This window comes from Sinocyclocheilus rhinocerous, unplaced genomic scaffold (assembly GCF_001515625.1).
Source record: "Sinocyclocheilus rhinocerous isolate Xijiao unplaced genomic scaffold, SAMN03320098_v1.1 scaffold475, whole genome shotgun sequence".
NCBI lineage: Eukaryota > Metazoa > Chordata > Actinopteri > Cypriniformes > Cyprinidae > Sinocyclocheilus > Sinocyclocheilus rhinocerous.
In genome coordinates, this window is record NW_015646677.1 from 948,786 (window position 1) to 966,406 (window position 17,621).

General features: G+C 35.2%; 3 protein-coding genes across 3 annotated transcripts in view; 2 read left to right on the forward strand and 1 right to left on the reverse strand.

Moving 5' to 3' along the window:
- fgfr1op2 (FGFR1 oncogene partner 2) overlaps positions 1-1,083 on the forward strand; it is a 3,046-nt gene extending 1,963 nt beyond the window's left edge. Inside the window, exon 6 of the mRNA XM_016512138.1 lies at positions 518-1,083. Within this exon, the coding sequence (XP_016367624.1) occupies positions 518-655 (138 nt within the window). The 3' untranslated portion in view covers positions 656-1,083. The remainder of the gene's footprint in view (positions 1-517) is intronic.
- Positions 1,084-1,676: 593 nt separating this feature from the next.
- LOC107707989 (transmembrane 7 superfamily member 3-like) lies at positions 1,677-15,117 on the reverse strand. The gene is made up of 12 exons (XM_016512125.1): positions 15,032-15,117; positions 12,711-12,865; positions 10,238-10,388; positions 9,976-10,096; positions 9,196-9,367; positions 7,814-7,991; positions 7,544-7,630; positions 6,151-6,231; positions 4,609-4,761; positions 4,297-4,394; positions 4,053-4,215; positions 1,677-2,898 (listed from the first exon to the last, which is right to left on the reverse strand). The coding sequence occupies exons 1-12, from the start codon at positions 15,102-15,104 to the stop codon at positions 2,645-2,647; spliced, it is 1,686 nt and encodes a 561-aa protein (XP_016367611.1). The 5' UTR covers positions 15,105-15,117; the 3' UTR covers positions 1,677-2,644.
- Positions 15,118-15,246: 129 nt separating this feature from the next.
- Positions 15,247-17,621, forward strand: part of LOC107708004 (mediator of RNA polymerase II transcription subunit 21-like) — a 6,571-nt gene continuing 4,196 nt past the window's right edge. Inside the window, exons 1-3 of the mRNA XM_016512145.1 lie at positions 15,247-15,382; positions 16,153-16,267; positions 16,349-16,449. Coding sequence (XP_016367631.1) covers positions 15,341-15,382; positions 16,153-16,267; positions 16,349-16,449 — 258 coding nt within the window. The 5' untranslated portion in view covers positions 15,247-15,340. The remainder of the gene's footprint in view (positions 15,383-16,152; positions 16,268-16,348; positions 16,450-17,621) is intronic.

The window sequence follows — 17,621 nt, forward strand, 5'->3', positions numbered from 1 at the left end:
CTGCATATCATACAACCATTAACCAACATCCAAGATCTGTGAATATGTTGTGGTGCTGTTATTATTGAAATAATAAAATTGTAAAATCTCGTATTAAAATATTTAGTATTTTAGGTCCAAGGGATTCGGCGGACAAAAAAGTAAATTACTGCTATTGTGTGAATAATATGTAATCAATAACAAAGGAACTCTAGTCTGATTATTTTATTTTATTTTTTATTATTTGTATTTATTTATTTTATTTATCTGATTAATGAGTATTTTAAAACATAATATATTTTATTTATCTGTTTATTTCATTAGTGAGTATTTTAAAATGTGATATAATAAATTTTTTGATTTATCTGATTATTATTTTATTATTGAGTATTTTAAAACGTAATATTAAGTTACTAGTAATTATTTTTTAAAATCTGATTGCATTTTCCAGATTACATATAATCACTTACCGCCTAGCCCTATACCGCAGTAAACATGACACTTGTAATGGTTTATATGTTGATGCTGTTGTGTGCAGCTGGAGAACAGCGGTCTGCGAGAGCTGTTGGGAATCAGCCGCCAGGCGTTTCTGGTGCTGAAGAGGGACGACACGTCTGACAGCACATCTCTCTCGCCGCTGCTCTCCAGCACAGACGTCAGTCTGAGGAAGAGCTAAAGGCCGTCAGAGACTCTTGAGTTTACAAACCGTCGTTCAGAGCTGCCCTACAAATCCCACAATCCTCCATTACAGGGTCACACGCACTCACTGGGCAACCTGGATGTCCATCAGTCATTCCGCATGAGGGGTTTTGCAGGAAGGGCCTGTGGAATCTGTCAAACTTTCCATCTCTTTATCATCATGGCGCCAGTCTGGAAAAGTCAAATCGACTGATTCAGCCACATGAAAGCACAATCATTTTTGGAACAGTAAAATTGGCATATTGTGAATGATTACTTCACCTGACTTTGTAAAGGGAATGTCACAACGTGCCATTTGAATGAAAAAGCTTGTTTTCTTTTGTTTGTTTTTTGCTTGTGTTTGTAACTGTTTTATGTGGGTATGAGAGGAAGTAGCACTGAAAGTGATTAAAAGCATTGAATGAACTGGCTATGTCCTTCTCTAGTTTCATGTGCTGAGGGTATTGAATTTCAGCTACTCAACACTTCAGTTTTTACACCATCTTTAATTTAGTATTCTATTACGTTATTGCATGTAAATTTATATTGCATATAAAATGCATCGCAAATGCTGTTTCACATCGACTTTGAGCTAATAATTAAATAATTTAAACAAAATAATTTAAAATAAAAACAAGATTTTATTTTCTATAATTTTATATAACATGTAAACACATTTATAATTTTATTTTTACCATATTTTTATTCTTAGTTACATTTTATTTGAATTATGCAAAATCTAATGTGAAATGATTCGTTTCACAATCCAGTTATTTCCAGATGCATAAAATCAAGTCCCGCCTGACATTTCTCATCGTTTCACTCACAATTACGTCACAAAATGTATTGCAATTATATAATACTCTAATAAAACACTAATGATGGTCTGTCACATCAAAAGTTCACACATTTCTCACATTCAATAAAAGCAAAACCTCAGATCTCATTCTAATCGGTCTTGGAATAGAAAACAATATAATTTAGGTGTTATGGCACAAATGACAACTTTATTAAACATTTAATTATTTAGACAATCATTTACATTTCATACAAAACAGAAATAATGCATACTGCTAGCACTTAAAAACAATTTTAACATTACTGCATGTTGTAAATGCTTTAGAAAAAGTTTGCTTCTGTGAGAGACACAAAGATCGCATGAAGAAACCCTGAGAGGAAACCAGAAGTGTTTTGATGAATAATGCAAAACTACTGATTTTGAAAAGCTGGAGTCTGTCAAAGATCGATCTTAAGAGCTACATATCCAGTTATAAAGCACAGAAAATGACTGAAAAACATTTCAACTCCGCAGATTTTCAATATTCCTCTTACACTGCATTTAATCCTCATTACAAGTGCGTTACACCAGTGCAGTGAAGCAGTGATCAACCTCCCACAGGAACAGTCAAAATAAGCTCGTTATTTCTAACATGAACTCCAAACCTCGGTGAGGATCCGCTGAGACTCATACACGCTCGCTTAGACACAGAAAACACTCAAACATCAGCTGTAGAGGCTTACAGTGACTACTAATGAACACCGGTTCATTTGGTCTGTAATCACAGAATGTTATACATTAATTTTAATGGTGAACATATTTAAAAATCGCTCATTCACTCGTGTACTAAACAGACGTAGTAAAAACGTTAAAAGAATCTCCCCTGAACGTTTCCTCTAAGCTGCTAAAATGCATCTAAAATCACGCTGTGGCAGCTGATGTATATAGTAGAGGTCAGTTGATTGACATTTATCTGAAAACAGCAATGGGATCAAGCACTGCTGGGAACCTACACAAAAACACACACATAAGTGCACATGGTCAGTCTCACACTGTGTGTGAGCTGCTTTTAACCTCTTTAGAGTCTTTGGGCTCTAAAAATCGAGCTAATTCCTCATGTATGTTGCTATAGGTCTCCACAGGCTTGAGCAGCCGTGTTCTGGAAGGGAAGGACTAACAGTGAACTGACTTCAAGCCAAAAGTCAAAGGTTAAAGCAGTAGAGGTGTGGTTTCGCCGGCGGGTTCTGCGCGCTGTGTGAGCTGGCGAATACGTCCGAGGATTTGGGCTGATAAAGACGGCTTGTGGTGGCTGGGATCCAGAACGTTGGTCTTCCTGCGCTCTCGTTCTTGCTTCCACATCACGTATGGGCTCGGCGGGAAAAACGGCCGCGATTTCTCCCGATACAGCTGCACGACGATCCCCGAAACCCCCAGAACGACCCACACGGTGATCATGATGAAATCTGGAGAGGCGAAGCATCAGACATGACCAATACATTGATACGTCAGACCCAGGAATTAAAGCAAAACTAAAATATTTTTTTAGGCTGAATCATATTCCTTTATCTATCACCTTACTTAAACACTCAAGCACAACAGCGTTTTAAGGGAAGAAGGACTTGTGTAATTTCAAAGCTGTTTTCAATGTATGCGTCATTATTGTTTCTTGATATTATAATAATGATTGTTAATGGTAATGATTGATTTTTGTATCTGGGGAAATCATATTCTCGTAAACAAAATGAGTTAAAAAAACATTTATGAATTAGTTTGTGTTTTTATGTATTACAAATTTAAGACTTCACACTGGTTGTCAGCATCAAAAAAACGGATCATGACTTCAGTCACTCCCATTATAGAGTCAATGAAAAAGTCTACAAAACCTATGAACGATTCTCGTACATTGAAAAAATAAATCCAGTGTTTTCATCAAATTTAACTCGTGACTAATGTAAACGCTTTTGATTGGTCATTGCATTCAAATGCTTAGCAGAAACCTGTGATTGGTTGTAATACGCAACGCTGCAAAAAACAAAGCAGAAATCTTTGGTGGATCAAAATGTAATGCACAATCAACACTTTTCATCACATTTCAGTTTAACTGCGGCAGTCGTAATTGATTTCATTTAACTGTGCAGGAGCATTTTTTGGCCCCTTATCTTGGATTTGGGGTGCATTTTTGCTAGTGCGGTCAAACTATTAATCACGATTAATCGCATCCAAAATAAAAGTTTTTGTTTACATAATATATGCTTGTATACGGTGTATATATATATATATAACAAATAAATACAAACACATGAATGTATATATTTAAGAAAAATATGTTATGTTTATATATTAAATATATTTATATATAATATAAAATATAAGAATATAAATGCATATACATGTAAATATTTTCAAAATATATACAGTATGTGTGTGGATTTATATATACACAGTCCACATACATATATTATGTAAACAAAAACGTTTATTTTGGATGCGATTAATCGTTTGACAGCACTAATTTTTGCTACTTTAGTGGCATTTTGCCCCAAGCCCCTGTTCATTTCCAACCCTGGTCTACACTGATCTCATACATGGCCTACAACTTCAATCCCTGCACACCTACCGATATCCTGCAGCGGTACGGAGATAAACGCTCGGCTGAAGTTGTGGTTGAGGAGGCGTTTGAGGACATCCAGCGTGATGAAAGACAGACTGGTGTAGGTGTAGGCATTGACGGCCAGGACCACTGTATACGCGCCAACCACTCCACATGTAATTATATTGCCCTGAAACATACAGATAAAAGTGTGCATTTTATTTAGGTGTCGGATATGAGCTCATATCAAATGTATTTTTCTGTATCTCACCTCTCTAGGCCACCTGATGAAGAACAAAGGAACAAACACCATAATGCAAACAAACACTACCCAGAACACCACATCATTATGAAATACAGGAAGATCACCTGGAGAAAAAAAGAGAGAGATTAAACAACAAATCCATAAAATGAAAATGATTAAATAACTAATGATGAAAATTATTGCCCACATCTCAACAATCAACATCCAGCAAGACTATGAAGTGAGATTATAAAGAGATCATTCTCAACAGATGCAGAAACAACATTTTTAACTGCATGAACGATAATACGTAAAGGTTTTTCAAACATGATTTCTTACCAAGTGGAGTGAAGAAGACGATGGATGAGATGAGAAATCCAAGAATAAGTCCCACCACCAACACGCAGGCCATGACTGAACCGAACCGCCACCAGCTCATCACCATGGCCACGCCCCCGACCACGCCCATCAGCGCTGTCAGAGCCAATCGAACTGCAGAGAGACGGTCAGTCAACAAACTGTTTAAAGACATCAGATAACAAGACATAGATATCAGTTGACTAATTAGAGTACATTAAGACATTATTATGTATTACAAATGTTATATTTAAATATGCAAATGACACATTATTTAATTAAATATGCACTCATTTGCATACTTTTCCAGAACCAAACATTGGATAAACCGAGGTTCAAAATTCATGTTTCATTTTGATGACACGAGTGATTTTGGATCTCTTTTTATCTCTCCACAATTCAGAAAATATAACAATCAAAATAACCATATTTTAAGATGTAAAATGTTATATAGATCAAGCAAATTATATATGAACAAAGCCCTTAGTAAAAACATTCAGAATACAGATAACTTATTAGAATGCAGATAGAAAAAAACTAAGAAAAAAAAGTGAAGTTTGATGTAAATGCTGCTGAAATGGGGAAAAAACTAATTTTGTGAAACTGCCTTTAAAGATATGTATTGCATTTCAAATCCTCAGATAGATAACGTGCTATGAAATAAACATTTAAATGTGCATTTTAGATGTTTTCTATCCACTAGTCTAACAAAAGACAAGTTGTGGATGCAAAACAGCCCAAAATTGCGTGAAAAAACTATGGTTTTGCCTGTAATGTCTTGACTTTAAAAAGTGCTTTAAAGGGGTCATATGATGCTTTTTTAAAGATCATTATTTTGTGTATTTGGTGTAACAGAATATGTTGACATGCTTTAATGTTCAAAAAACACATAATTTTTCAAATACTGTACATTATTGTAGGTCCTCTCAAACTTGAGCTAAGATTGTTCTGATTAATCAGCGGAAGGATAAGTCATCAGTTGTTATCTATCTCAGAAAATCAAAAATGCTCTTCCTCATTTCAGCCATGCCTGTCCTGTAACACGCAAACAGCTGGCAAACAGCTCTACATGATGCATTTGATTGGGACAGGCTGGTTTGACACCTCCAGCTGAAATCCACAGCGCATGACTCTAATCCTCAGAGAGTTACGGCACAACAATAACCTCAATCCTCTGTGACGAGAGCTGCTTTCTGCACTCGTGACGGCTGTTGAGATTCACTGCTGGCAGAACCAGTTTGTGTAGCCAATTTCAGTCCAATTCAACTTGAAAAACTCAGGTTCTTGGGACATTAACTATTTATGGGTATGTAGACATCAGCTCAGTGTAAACAGTACAAATCATCCAGAATGACGTGAAACTCTGAGCTGCATTACAGGTCTAAGAGGTTGAGCTGATACAAATACATTAGAGCTGTAAGAGGTGATCATAAACTTCAGATCGGTTCAGGCATGCACTAGTCATCTAATCTGACAGCGATTCAGTGCATGTGTAACTCTGCAATGTGACTGTATTGGACTCACGGTTGTATTCCAGCGGTGTGGTTATGGTGATCACGACAAAGAATACAAACGCTGTAAAGCCAAAGCCCATACAGAACAGCTCTGAGAAAACACAGAAATAGACATTTTAATAGTAACAATAAGTGTGTTTACATGCAATAATTTCCATCAGTCTGAATCAGTGTTACTTTTGTATCACTACTATTATAGTTTATTAGAGTTATTAATATTTTGAATTACTTTTATTACAGTTTATTTTATGTAGTTTTTATTTTTACATTTTATTTTGATTTTAGTTAAAGTTTTAGTAATTTTGTTGCGTTTTTGTAATTTTTTATAGCTTTTGATTTATTAATTTTTTTGTCTACATAGTTTTTAATCATTCAAACTAAAGTTAAATTAAAACTAAATGAAGATGAGAAATTTTGTCTTGGTAACAAGCTGAAATAAAATAAGTTTTTGTTTTTTGTTTTGTTTTTTATATTATAATTTAGTTAAAATTGAATAATTATTAATTAATAGTTAATTAATTTAACACCGATTTTAAAAAAACTTTTATTTAATATTTTGAAATGTTTTATTTTATATTTTTAGTTTTCATTTCAATTTTAGTTTGTTTTAATCATTTTGTTGTGTTTTTGTCATTTTTATTAGTTTTAGTTTTTTTATATGTCTATATAGTTTAAAAAAAATTTTTTTTTCAGTTTTAGTTTTAGTTATTTTAGTATATTGAGTTAAACTAAATGAAAATGAGAAATGTTGCTTTGGCAACTAGCTGAAATAAAATAAGTTTTTAAGAATATTTTAATTTATTTTAGTTAATGTTTATTTTGTTTCAAGCAACAAAACAATGTAAAATTCATTGTTTGTAGTTAACATAAGAGTCATGCATACAGATCTTCAACGAGTTTAACAAGGCTCCAAATTTAAACAGGTCATATAATGAAAAATCTAAATTAAATAAGCGATTTTGAAGCTGCCAAAAAGACCATTTACTAAAACTAAGCTGCACAAATGATTCGTTTTAAACTTCACTGTATTTTTTAGCTTCACATAATTATCATTTCACATGTTCACACAGAAGGCCTAAAACACAGCTGCAAAAAAACAGCCGTTTCATTCAAATGGAGAAAAGCCTGAAATGGTCATAAAACACTGAATAGACTGTTTGTTGTGTAAGAAGCCTTGACTAACATTGCAAGTGGACATCAGGAAATAAATGAATATGTTCCTTTTAAAAACATGCCATCCATTCAGCACTGATGCAATTATCATCTGTTCACCTCTGACTCTCTAAAGCTCTAGCAAAGACTTTCCCAAACCTAAAATACTTGGGGCATATTCAGTAGACCGGCAGTTATTAATAGCAGTAACGTGGTGTGTTTCTAAGAAAAGCATGAAAAACATCTCTCACCACATTTGAAGAAGCGGTGTCCCACAAAACACACAAAAAGCCCAGCCAAACCAATCACAGTGAAAAACACTTTAGTAGACACTCTCCCTGGGAAAATGAGAAAGAAAATACATTTAAATACCACATCAAACCTGTCACAGAAACTGTTCAAAAGCTAAAGACAAAATATCTTTTCAAGTAGGATTTAAATGACCTCACATATGAAAGGAATTTCTGAGATTAGGAATCAAATATTGCAGCATTCATTTAGATTTTCTTTCATCTTCTCACCTAAATCGCTGCATCCGTCCAGCGTGGAGTTGAAGCTGCAGGCGTATGTGTGGACGGGGATGTAGGACGCTGACGTGTTCAACACTGGATCTCTCACAATCACAGAGAAAATCACACCCTGACCGGGCAGAGAGCTGAAGGAGAACTGCGTCCGGTCATGAGAAGTTAAAGACACCACCTGAAAGAGTGAAATTAAATGATAAACTAAGGGTGTTTTCAGACCTGTAAATCGTTTACTTTGTTTGGAAACAGGGACTTTATTACATATATGTGACCCTGGACCACAAAACCAGTCATAAGGGTCCATTTATTGTGAATCTGAAAGCTGAATAAATAGCTTTCCATTGATGTATGGTTTGTTAGGATAGGGCAATATTTGGCCGAGATACAACTATTTGAAAATCTGGAATCTGAGGGTGCAAAATAATCTAAATATTGAGAAAATTGCATTTAAAGTTGTCTAAATGAAGTTCGTAGCAATTCATATTACTAAATTAAGTTTTTATATATTTACAGTAGGAAATTTACAAAATATCTTCATGTAACATGATCTTTACTTAATATCCTAATGATTTTTTGGCATAAGAGAAAAATTTATAATTTTGACCCGTACAATGTATTGTTGGCTATTGCTACAAATATACCCCAGCGACTTAAGACTGCTTTTGTGGGCCAGGGTCACATATATTGAATTGATATATTTTTTGAATGTTTGAGTATGTAAATGTTAGGAGAGTTTAACTTTATCAACGGGTATATACAGTGCTTAACAACTTTATTAGACCACCACCACCCAATGTAAGGTTTGTGCCACAGCTACCCTAAACTAACAGTATTTGTGATTACCAAAATCAATTTTGATGTTTCTGTAATGGTTAATCTACCAGTATGTGTAAGCTCTTTAGTCACAGTAGTGTTCAGATGCTCAAATGTAATTATAATGAAGTGCTTTACTATTCCTTCTGCCTTTTTTGTAAAACATTAATGGATAATAACAATAATTATATTTTAGCATTAGAAGTAATACTGTGGCTAAAGAGCTTACACATACTGGTATGTATATATATATATATATATATATATATATATTTTTAATGTATGCATATATATTTTTTTTCCATTTATATATTATATTTTTGGATTGTTTGAGTATATGTATGTTTTATTATGCATATGTTAAGAGAGTTCAGGCGATCTTGAACCGATTTTTTTGGTGCGGATCCGAGTGTTAGTGTGTGTTCATATATGCCTAAACCAACCAAACTAAGGGTGATAACGTGCCAGGTCATGAAACAAACATTGTAAACTCACTAAAAAAAGATAACAGCTACAACAGCTAGCAGAAAGTGGTAAGGAAGGACAGAGAGAGATTTCACACACACCTTTCTGCTGTTGTCCTGCACGTTCTGCACATTGGCCACTTTCTCCAAACTGCTGATCAGACTCTGCTCCGACAGGTCGCCCTCCGGCAGGAAGTACTGATACACCTCATACACCAATCGCCAACGAGTGCTGGAGCCCATGTCCACGTCACACGCTGGGGGAATCTCCCCTCTGAAAAACATCATCTGATTTAGACTGATCGACTAATGAACATTTGATCTTCCAGGCCAAGAAACACTAAACTGCATTATTTGTGTTGCACATCACAGAAAGCAATATTAGCATCAATTCATTTTAATTGCAGGAGAAAACTGGTTAATTTTGAGCTTTTCTGCACTATGTTCATCTTCTAGGTTTATAATCTTCATTAGGATGTGATGTTTTCCCACATTATAGTTCATCAATGACTCATCAGTGCCTCATAATTATTTAAAGGATGGCGCTTCTTTTAATTATTTATGAAAACACATATTTCCTATGACAGATGCCTAAAACTGTGAGATCAAAATAACAGTGTCAAAAGCTATTATAAAAGCAACCGTGCTTTCATATATACATGTATTCGAATGCAACCGGTTGTGCATTTATTTGTGCATTAAATAATATCTCTGTGTAATTTACTATGAGCTATGTATAATACATTTGTTCATTCTGTTGCATGTAACGGCAAAATTCAACATGCATTTTTAGAAACATTGGATGCATTTAACTCAATAACCAAAGAAATAGGGGGTTTCATGACCCTTTAAAAGTCCATGATTTTATTAAATTCCTCTCACCTTCCATATCCGATGTTAGCAGGTGCAAAGGTAATCATGGTCTCAAACAGGTTGTATTGCAGGTAGATGTTTGGATCAATCTCCAGCGGGAACTCCTGATTACAGGCTCCAGGAACTGGATCTGCGCACACACATTACACATACACACTGAATGTACTGTATTACAGTCAATAGTCTGTTGATAATGAGAGTGCATGTGTTGCACATTCAAGTAATTTGTGTTGCTCATGTTGGCATGCAAGTAAAGAGTTCGTTCTCTAACCGGTGCTGGTGTATGGCAGAATCACACCAATTCCTGCTGCGCTGCTCCCGTCGGGGGTCTTCAGGAACCAGGAGACGGTGGTCTGACTCAGTGTCAAGTTGGATAACAGACCAGCATCTGCTGCAGTGACCGAAAAACCATAAAGTGGGATCTGACCAATACACAAAAAACACAACCTATGAATGGACATCTACACATACACACACTCTAGAGGAATAAAGGTCAGGTGGAGAATATTATGCAACAAATACAAGCAAAGTGCAACCATTCAAGCCCTGTCCTACATTCACTTGGTTTTACTTGGATTTACACCAGGCTAGACCGCAACAGTCAGGTTCCGTTAGTAAAAATCCCAGTCGTTTTCTCCACAGGAGTACTGATTTTTAAAAATAACTTAAAGATAAATTCAAGACGGGCCTACTGTGAGTTCTGAGGTAATTATTTCAACAGAATTCCAGATGAAAACCTACATTATCCATGATTCTGCAGAGAAATCTCCACCAATCAGAGACTAGTATTATTTATATACTACTGCAGTTTTTATTAATAATTTGACTTAGCTTTTATTTTTATACTTTCACTTTTCCTTTTCATTTTTGTTAAAATTTTTATATGTGCTTTTGTCATTTTTTTTTTACTTTAGTTTTATTAAATATTACTATTTAGATTTTTTTATTTTTTTTAATTCAGGTTTAGTTTTTATTTATTTCCAGTTAGTTATTTTAGTGCTTGTACTTAAACCACACAACGTAACTGAAATAAGTATTTATCTATTTAAGTTAGCAACATTTTTAACAGTTTCTGCTTTAGTTTTATTTAACAGCATCTCCATTTTTTAATATCCATGTGAAAAATAAATAGGAAAAATACTACCAGAACCAAGGCCACTGAAAAAGTGGGCAGCACAATTGCACTCTATAGACGCAACATTCGTTTCGAACAGCATTTAATATTGACTTCAACTCTGTGTCTGAACTGGGGTTTGTGTCAGAGCACTACAGCTGCATGACGGCTGACATTATGAACAGAATGCATGGAGGAGTGTGTGTGTGTGTGTGTGTGTTTGTGGAGTTTAAAGCTTGTGATTAGACTCTCACATGATGACTTGCTCGATCAACCCATGGAACTGGGTCAGCTGGGGGTGTGTGCTAGGGATGCACCGAAATGAAAATTCTTGGCCGAAGCCGAAACGGAACAAAATGAAACACTGGGCAGAAGGCCGAACACAGTTTTTCAAGTTTTTTCCCCATGTATTTTGACAATTTTTTTCACCATTGCATAAATTACATTTGATTAAAAAAATTCAATAAAATCCAAACTGTGCTTTTTACTGTTTTGTCTTGTTTTTCAAAGAAAAAATCAATTACAAAACAACAATTTAAAAATATTTAACACTAAACATTTTTTTACATTCTAGCAGACATTATACCAACAAAGCACAATTTAACTTAAAATTAATAAGTTACTAAAATAATATTTTTTAGTGATCAGGCATGTATTTTTTACTGTAAAATTAAAAGCAGGCTTGCTGAGCAGAAGAGACTTCTTTTAAAACATTAGAAAATATTACAGATCCCAATTTCAACACTATGTGTGCATGTTATAATAAATGTATTAACAGAGCTGTTGTAATTATTATCATTTTTATTGTCTTACTTTTTATTTTATTTTACAGAACAACAGTAAAATTACAATACTAACATTTATGAATGTTGGAGTTCTTGCTTTTTGTCAACTTTTATTTTGGTGATAACGCGCAGGAAGACGTCAGCGCTTCTTTTTGTTGACAACAGCAGATTTATAAATGAGTCTCATTACGAATACGTCGCACGTGTCGCATTGTCACATGCCTTGTAAAAACTCATAAAAATGTGACTGAGCAACTGACGAGTAACACTGGTTGAGTGCAGATTTTTGCTTTGGACTTTGAACCCTGGTTAACAAGCAGATCCGCTGCGAGTTCGTGCAGCGCTGTCAGAATACATGCAATTCATGCGTGTATTAGAAAACATAACGTTCTGCAGTTTATTTACTAATTGTTTAAGGCCATTTCGTGATTTCAATCATCATACAGTAACCAGCAACAACCACCCCTTCCTCTTCTCATCGAAGACATGCAATGCAGCACTAAACAGTCTCTCGCTGTCGGTGCTTGTAATGATTTCTGCGTCTTTCTCAGACAAGTTTAAATGCTTCCACACTGCTGACATGTTTGTTGCATTATACTGTAAAGAGTGCGTGCCTCTCACTCTGCACTGGTTGCTATTTGATAGCGTCACGTCATTGTTCGGTACAATTTATTCGGTCTTTTCGCTTATTATTTTCGGCCGAATAATTTCGGTTGCCGAACATTCGGTGCATCCCTAGTGTGTGTGTATTTCTTTCTTGTGTATGACAGTGCATTACAGTGCTGTGTGTGAGAGTGCATGCCTGTGCAAACAGCACTGCTGTGTGTGTGTGTGTGATCTCTTACCAGTGTATATGAGAGCGTAACATTGCGGTGATGCGTATGAAACTGCAGTGTTAAGAAGGAAACGTCAGCGGGAACCCGGGAAACGACAGCTTGAACTGTCCCATTCACTGGGACACTCACGTTCTGGAAGGTTCCCAGAGAAAACAGCACACGGTCTGCAAAACACATACAAGAACACAGTTGAATCAATATCTGATTCTTTTTTGCCCTTATTATGATATAATCTCAATGTTTGACCCCAGGAGCTGTTTTCTCAATTTTTTTACAACCATATTTTTTTCTAACCATAAAACTGTCAAGAATATTCTGACAAATATATATATATATAAACTGAAAGCATTTAAACTGAAAGCAGGCAGAGACACCAGTGAACACTTCAAATAAGGAAGTGGCTTTTGACAGTTGTGATTTGGTGTAGAAAGATGTTGGCTCATGGTTGCTCTGACTTCCTGCCCGACCATAAAATCTGACATGATAATCAAGTCATCTGATTTCACAATGACTCACACCTGCTGTACATCACAACTACACTGTGTGCAAACCTGCAAGATGATGCCTTTACATGCAGTACACGGATGTAGGAAGGAATGTGTGTGTTTCCATTTTATGGCAACATTTCTAGCAATAAGCTGCAAAGCCACTAAATCAGTGATGGGCAAACTTGGCCCTTCCAGGCCACTTTCCTGCAGAGATTTGATCCAACCCTGATAAAACTCACCTGCCTGTGGCCTTCTAGTAGTCTTGAAGACAATGATTAGCAGGGTTCAGGTGTGTTTGATTAGGGTTGGAGCTAAACTCTGCAGGAAAGTGGCCTGGAAGGGCCAAGTTTGCCCACCCCTGCACTAAATATTTAGTTGTTTTTCCTGTAAAACTCATTCTACGTTTTTAAAAATGTTCCATCCCCAGTTAATTTGTTCAAGTTTTGTGGTCTGCAGAGATCTTGAAGACTGAAATCACTTCCCTGCTCTGGAACAATCTGCCTCTCTCTTTCTCCTTCAGGAACGTGGAAATAGTCTCTAAATTGCATCTTATGGATCGTTGCTCTGTTTCACTGTCATCAGTGCATCGTAAGCAGGAATGAGGAGAATTAAAAGAGGAAAAAAAACACTGAATGAAAATACGTCACTGTTACAAAATACCAGAACATTACGAAGAGGCACAAAATTACAACTGACCTATACTAAAAACAATCAGACTCATTTAAATCAACAACATCTTCCCTGACAGACAAGAGATCATCAAATGCTCCAAACATCACAAAAAGACAGAAGCGTTTTACTACAGATCTACTGTTTCCTTAACCCTGTAAAGCCTATGGTATCATATTTGATAAATTATATTTAAAATATAACCTCAAAATTAACAGCATGATCAAAACATGTTGCACTACATTCCTTCTGTCTTCTGATTGATAGTTTAAACTTTTTAGCAAGTACAAGTTCTTTTATTATAATTATACAAATGTCCACCTTCAGCTCGTGCTTCACCTGTATTTTGGCTGTCAAATCCGATTTTTATCAAGTAAACGTAAAAATAACTTTGATATTGTTAGTAATATTTCAAGATGAACACTTACTGGACTGAAGCAGCTTAGGTTTACTTAATTAACCGGACATTTTTTCTTTTTTAGAAAAATCATGTTAAAATCTGAGTCTCAAATATGATCATCAGGCTTTTGAGGAACGTTTATTTGTTCATCTCTCAATCAGCATTGTAGTGGATTGCATTATATCTTTAAGCTAAGCATTTAAATGTCATCTTACTAAGACATATTACTGGAATTATAGAGTGACAACTGATATTTATATTATTTTATGCATCTACTATATTGAACCATGAAAGTCTGATGTACCAAATATGATGTAAAACTCATATGCAAACGTCTTTTATATTTTGTCTAAAGGTTCTGTTGCGTTTTATTTTTTGCATGGTTAAGAAAGACCATCACTGGGGTTTAGTGAGCAAATCTGCTCAGCTGATGCTCTCATACAGGAGTTTAGTCTAGTTCCTAAAGAATACAGGCAGTAAACAAATGTAAGAGACATAAGAAAACATGAATACACCTCAGACAAACGAATTAGTTATTGCAGTATCATATAGAAATAACAGGGTAAATTTAGTGGGAGGTTTACGTTGAAACTGAAATCACCCTGGTTAATTATAAAATCATACAGTTATAGATCAGCATTATTAAATCAATATCAATTCAGTATTCAGGTGTCGGAAATTGATGTCAGCTGTCTCGTAATCCAACCAAATGTCATGTTTCATGCCTGCGTTCGCATCAGTGTTGATGAAGATGTTTTGTTTTGTTTACTCACTCTCATCATGAGCGCGCAGGGAACTGACCCACGACAAGACGAGCAAAACCAAACATTCTCTCTTCAGTGGCATCTTCCTGGATCAGTCCAGTCCATAAACACGCTCTAGCAGCAGCGATCAGATTCGAGACTCATGCTGAAGCTTCTCGCTTAGCCTCCGGAAGACTTGCTCCTTGGGTGCGCTGCAACGCAACAACTTTTGAGTGGAACGCACGTTTTGCCTGTTGTACGCAGGCGCGACTGTATGGCGTCACGTGACGACGCTTTGAGCGCGCTCGGCGGAAACGGAAAAGGCCAAGAGGAGCCAACATGGCGGACAGGCTTACGCAGCTTCAGGATGCTGTTAACTCCGTAAGACTCTTTTAAATGTTAATTTGATGATTTATAAGCTGCAGAAGAGGTCAGACGTGTGCAAATCATATGTATTCAGTCATGTGTTACATGCAGTCACATTATTTGTGTAAGAAGTTACATTAATGTACTGTAGCGTAAAAAGGTGTTAGCATAGCATGCAGTTGTGAATAAATAAACAATTAAAGTTTGCGCATTCATTTGTACAGAAAGAAGATAATACTGTATTTAAATAAATATATGTTATGTTAAATAGGAAGTTGGAAGTAAGTCAAACTGCTGCTTCAAGAAATTTAAATCGCGGTCAGTACATACTTAAAATTATATGTAATTTTTTATTTATTTGTGACATACCACAATATTGTGTTATATTATGTACCCTTGTTGTTACATATTTTATAAATATATATTTTAGATTTTTTTTAAAATTTATGACATACAACAATATTGTTTTATAAGTGTTCAATTATGTACTCTTGTTTTTACATATTTTAAAAATAAATATGTAAAATAATGTAGTTGTTAAATTTTTGTTGTGACATACCACAGTATTGTTTTATAAGTGTTATATTATGTATTCTTGTTTTTACATAAAAAAAATAATTAAAAGAAGTTTGTGACACATTATTCATAATATTAGAGCTGAATTCTGAATAAACATGTTTAAAGTGCAAAGACAAGTCCAACAAACCGAATGCAAAGTTGGTTTGTTATATTGGGTTGCATGCATGCACTGTGTTTGATATATTGCTATGATGGGTGTGTTTTAGCTGGCTGATCAGTTCTGTAATGCGATTGGAGTCCTGCAGCAATGCGCACCACCTGCCTCTTTCAGCAACATCCAAACTGCCATCAACAAAGACCAGCCCTCTAACCCCACAGAAGGTGCACAGATCTGTACCAAACATCAGTTTACAGCAGCGCTGTGTTGTTGTTTGACTGACATGTTTTCATGTGTTATTCTAGAATACGCTCAGCTGTTTGCAGCACTGATCGCAAGAACAGCAAAAGATGTCGACGTGCTGATTGACTCTCTGCCCAGTGAAGAATCTACTGCCGCACTGCAGGTATGTTTATACACAAACAGTGTGATTGGCTGCTTGAAATGTGTATATTTATCCAAGCCAGCAGTATTTTAAAATATGGGTGGCAGTTCCGTATTTGTTAAGTGGCACTCAAAAGATCTGAAAGAAATAATTTAAAATAATAAGGTTACGCTACAAATTATATTTAACTATATACAAATTATATTTAATTTCAGCTAGTTGCCTAACTTTAGTGTGCTAAAATAACTATATCTGAAATAAAAATGTATACTATATAGACATATTAAAAACAATACTAATAAAACTAAAAAACCAAATATGACAAATTTGTTGTTCATTTATATTAATATACACTACCGGTCAAAAGTTTGGGATCAGTAAGACTTATAATGTTTTTTAAAGAAGTCTCTTATGCTCATCAAGGCTGCATTTATTTGATCAAAAATACAGAAAAAAACAGTAATCTTGCAAAATGTTATTACAATATAAAATAATGGTTTCTATTTTAATAGACTTAAAATATAATTTATTTCTATGATGAAAAGCTGAATTTCCATCAGCCATTACTCCAGTCTAAAGTGTCACATAATCCTTCAGAAATCTTATAAATTCTTATGTATGTGTATAGTTATATGAATTTATATAAATTAACTTATTTTAAGTTATTATAAATTATTATTGTTATTTATTATATTATTATTTATAAATAAAATAATTTTGAAGCGATGAACTGCTCATACCATGAAGCAAATGCAAGCAAATCCACTCAGTGATTTAAAGGGGTCATATGATGCGATTTCAAGTTTTCCTTTCTCTTTGGAGTGTTACAAGCTGATTGTGCATAGATAAGATCCCTGAAGTTGCAAAGACTAAAGTCTCAAAACCAAAGAGATATTCTTTATCAAAGTTAAGACTCTGCCACGCCCCCCTAAAACGGCTCATTCTAACACGCCCCCACATGTCTACCTCACTATCTGGGAAGATTTGCATAACGCCGCCCAAATGTTCACGCAAAGAAAGAACGCGTGGTTTCAGTAACCGCAGTTAGTGTTGAAACAGCCATGTCAGGGAGACGCTGTGTGTTTCAGTGCAAAAGCAAAAGCACTTTATTTGGCCTTCCGAAAGTAGATGCATTTAGGAATCTTTAAGATCACTTACAACAGAACAGCAATGCATTTTATGGACGACAGTTT

Coding starts and splice junctions, on each gene's coding strand:
- LOC107707989 (XM_016512125.1), bottom strand. CDS start 15,104: ATGCCACTGAAGAGAGAATGTTTGGTTTTGCTCGTCTTGTCGTGGGTC. Junction 9,368..9,975: donor GCTAACATCGGATATGGAAG/GTGAGAGGAATT, acceptor GATGTTTTTCAG/AGGGGAGATTCCCCCAGCGT. Junction 7,631..7,813: donor GGACGGATGCAGCGATTTAG/GTGAGAAGATGA, acceptor TCATTTTCCCAG/GGAGAGTGTCTACTAAAGTG.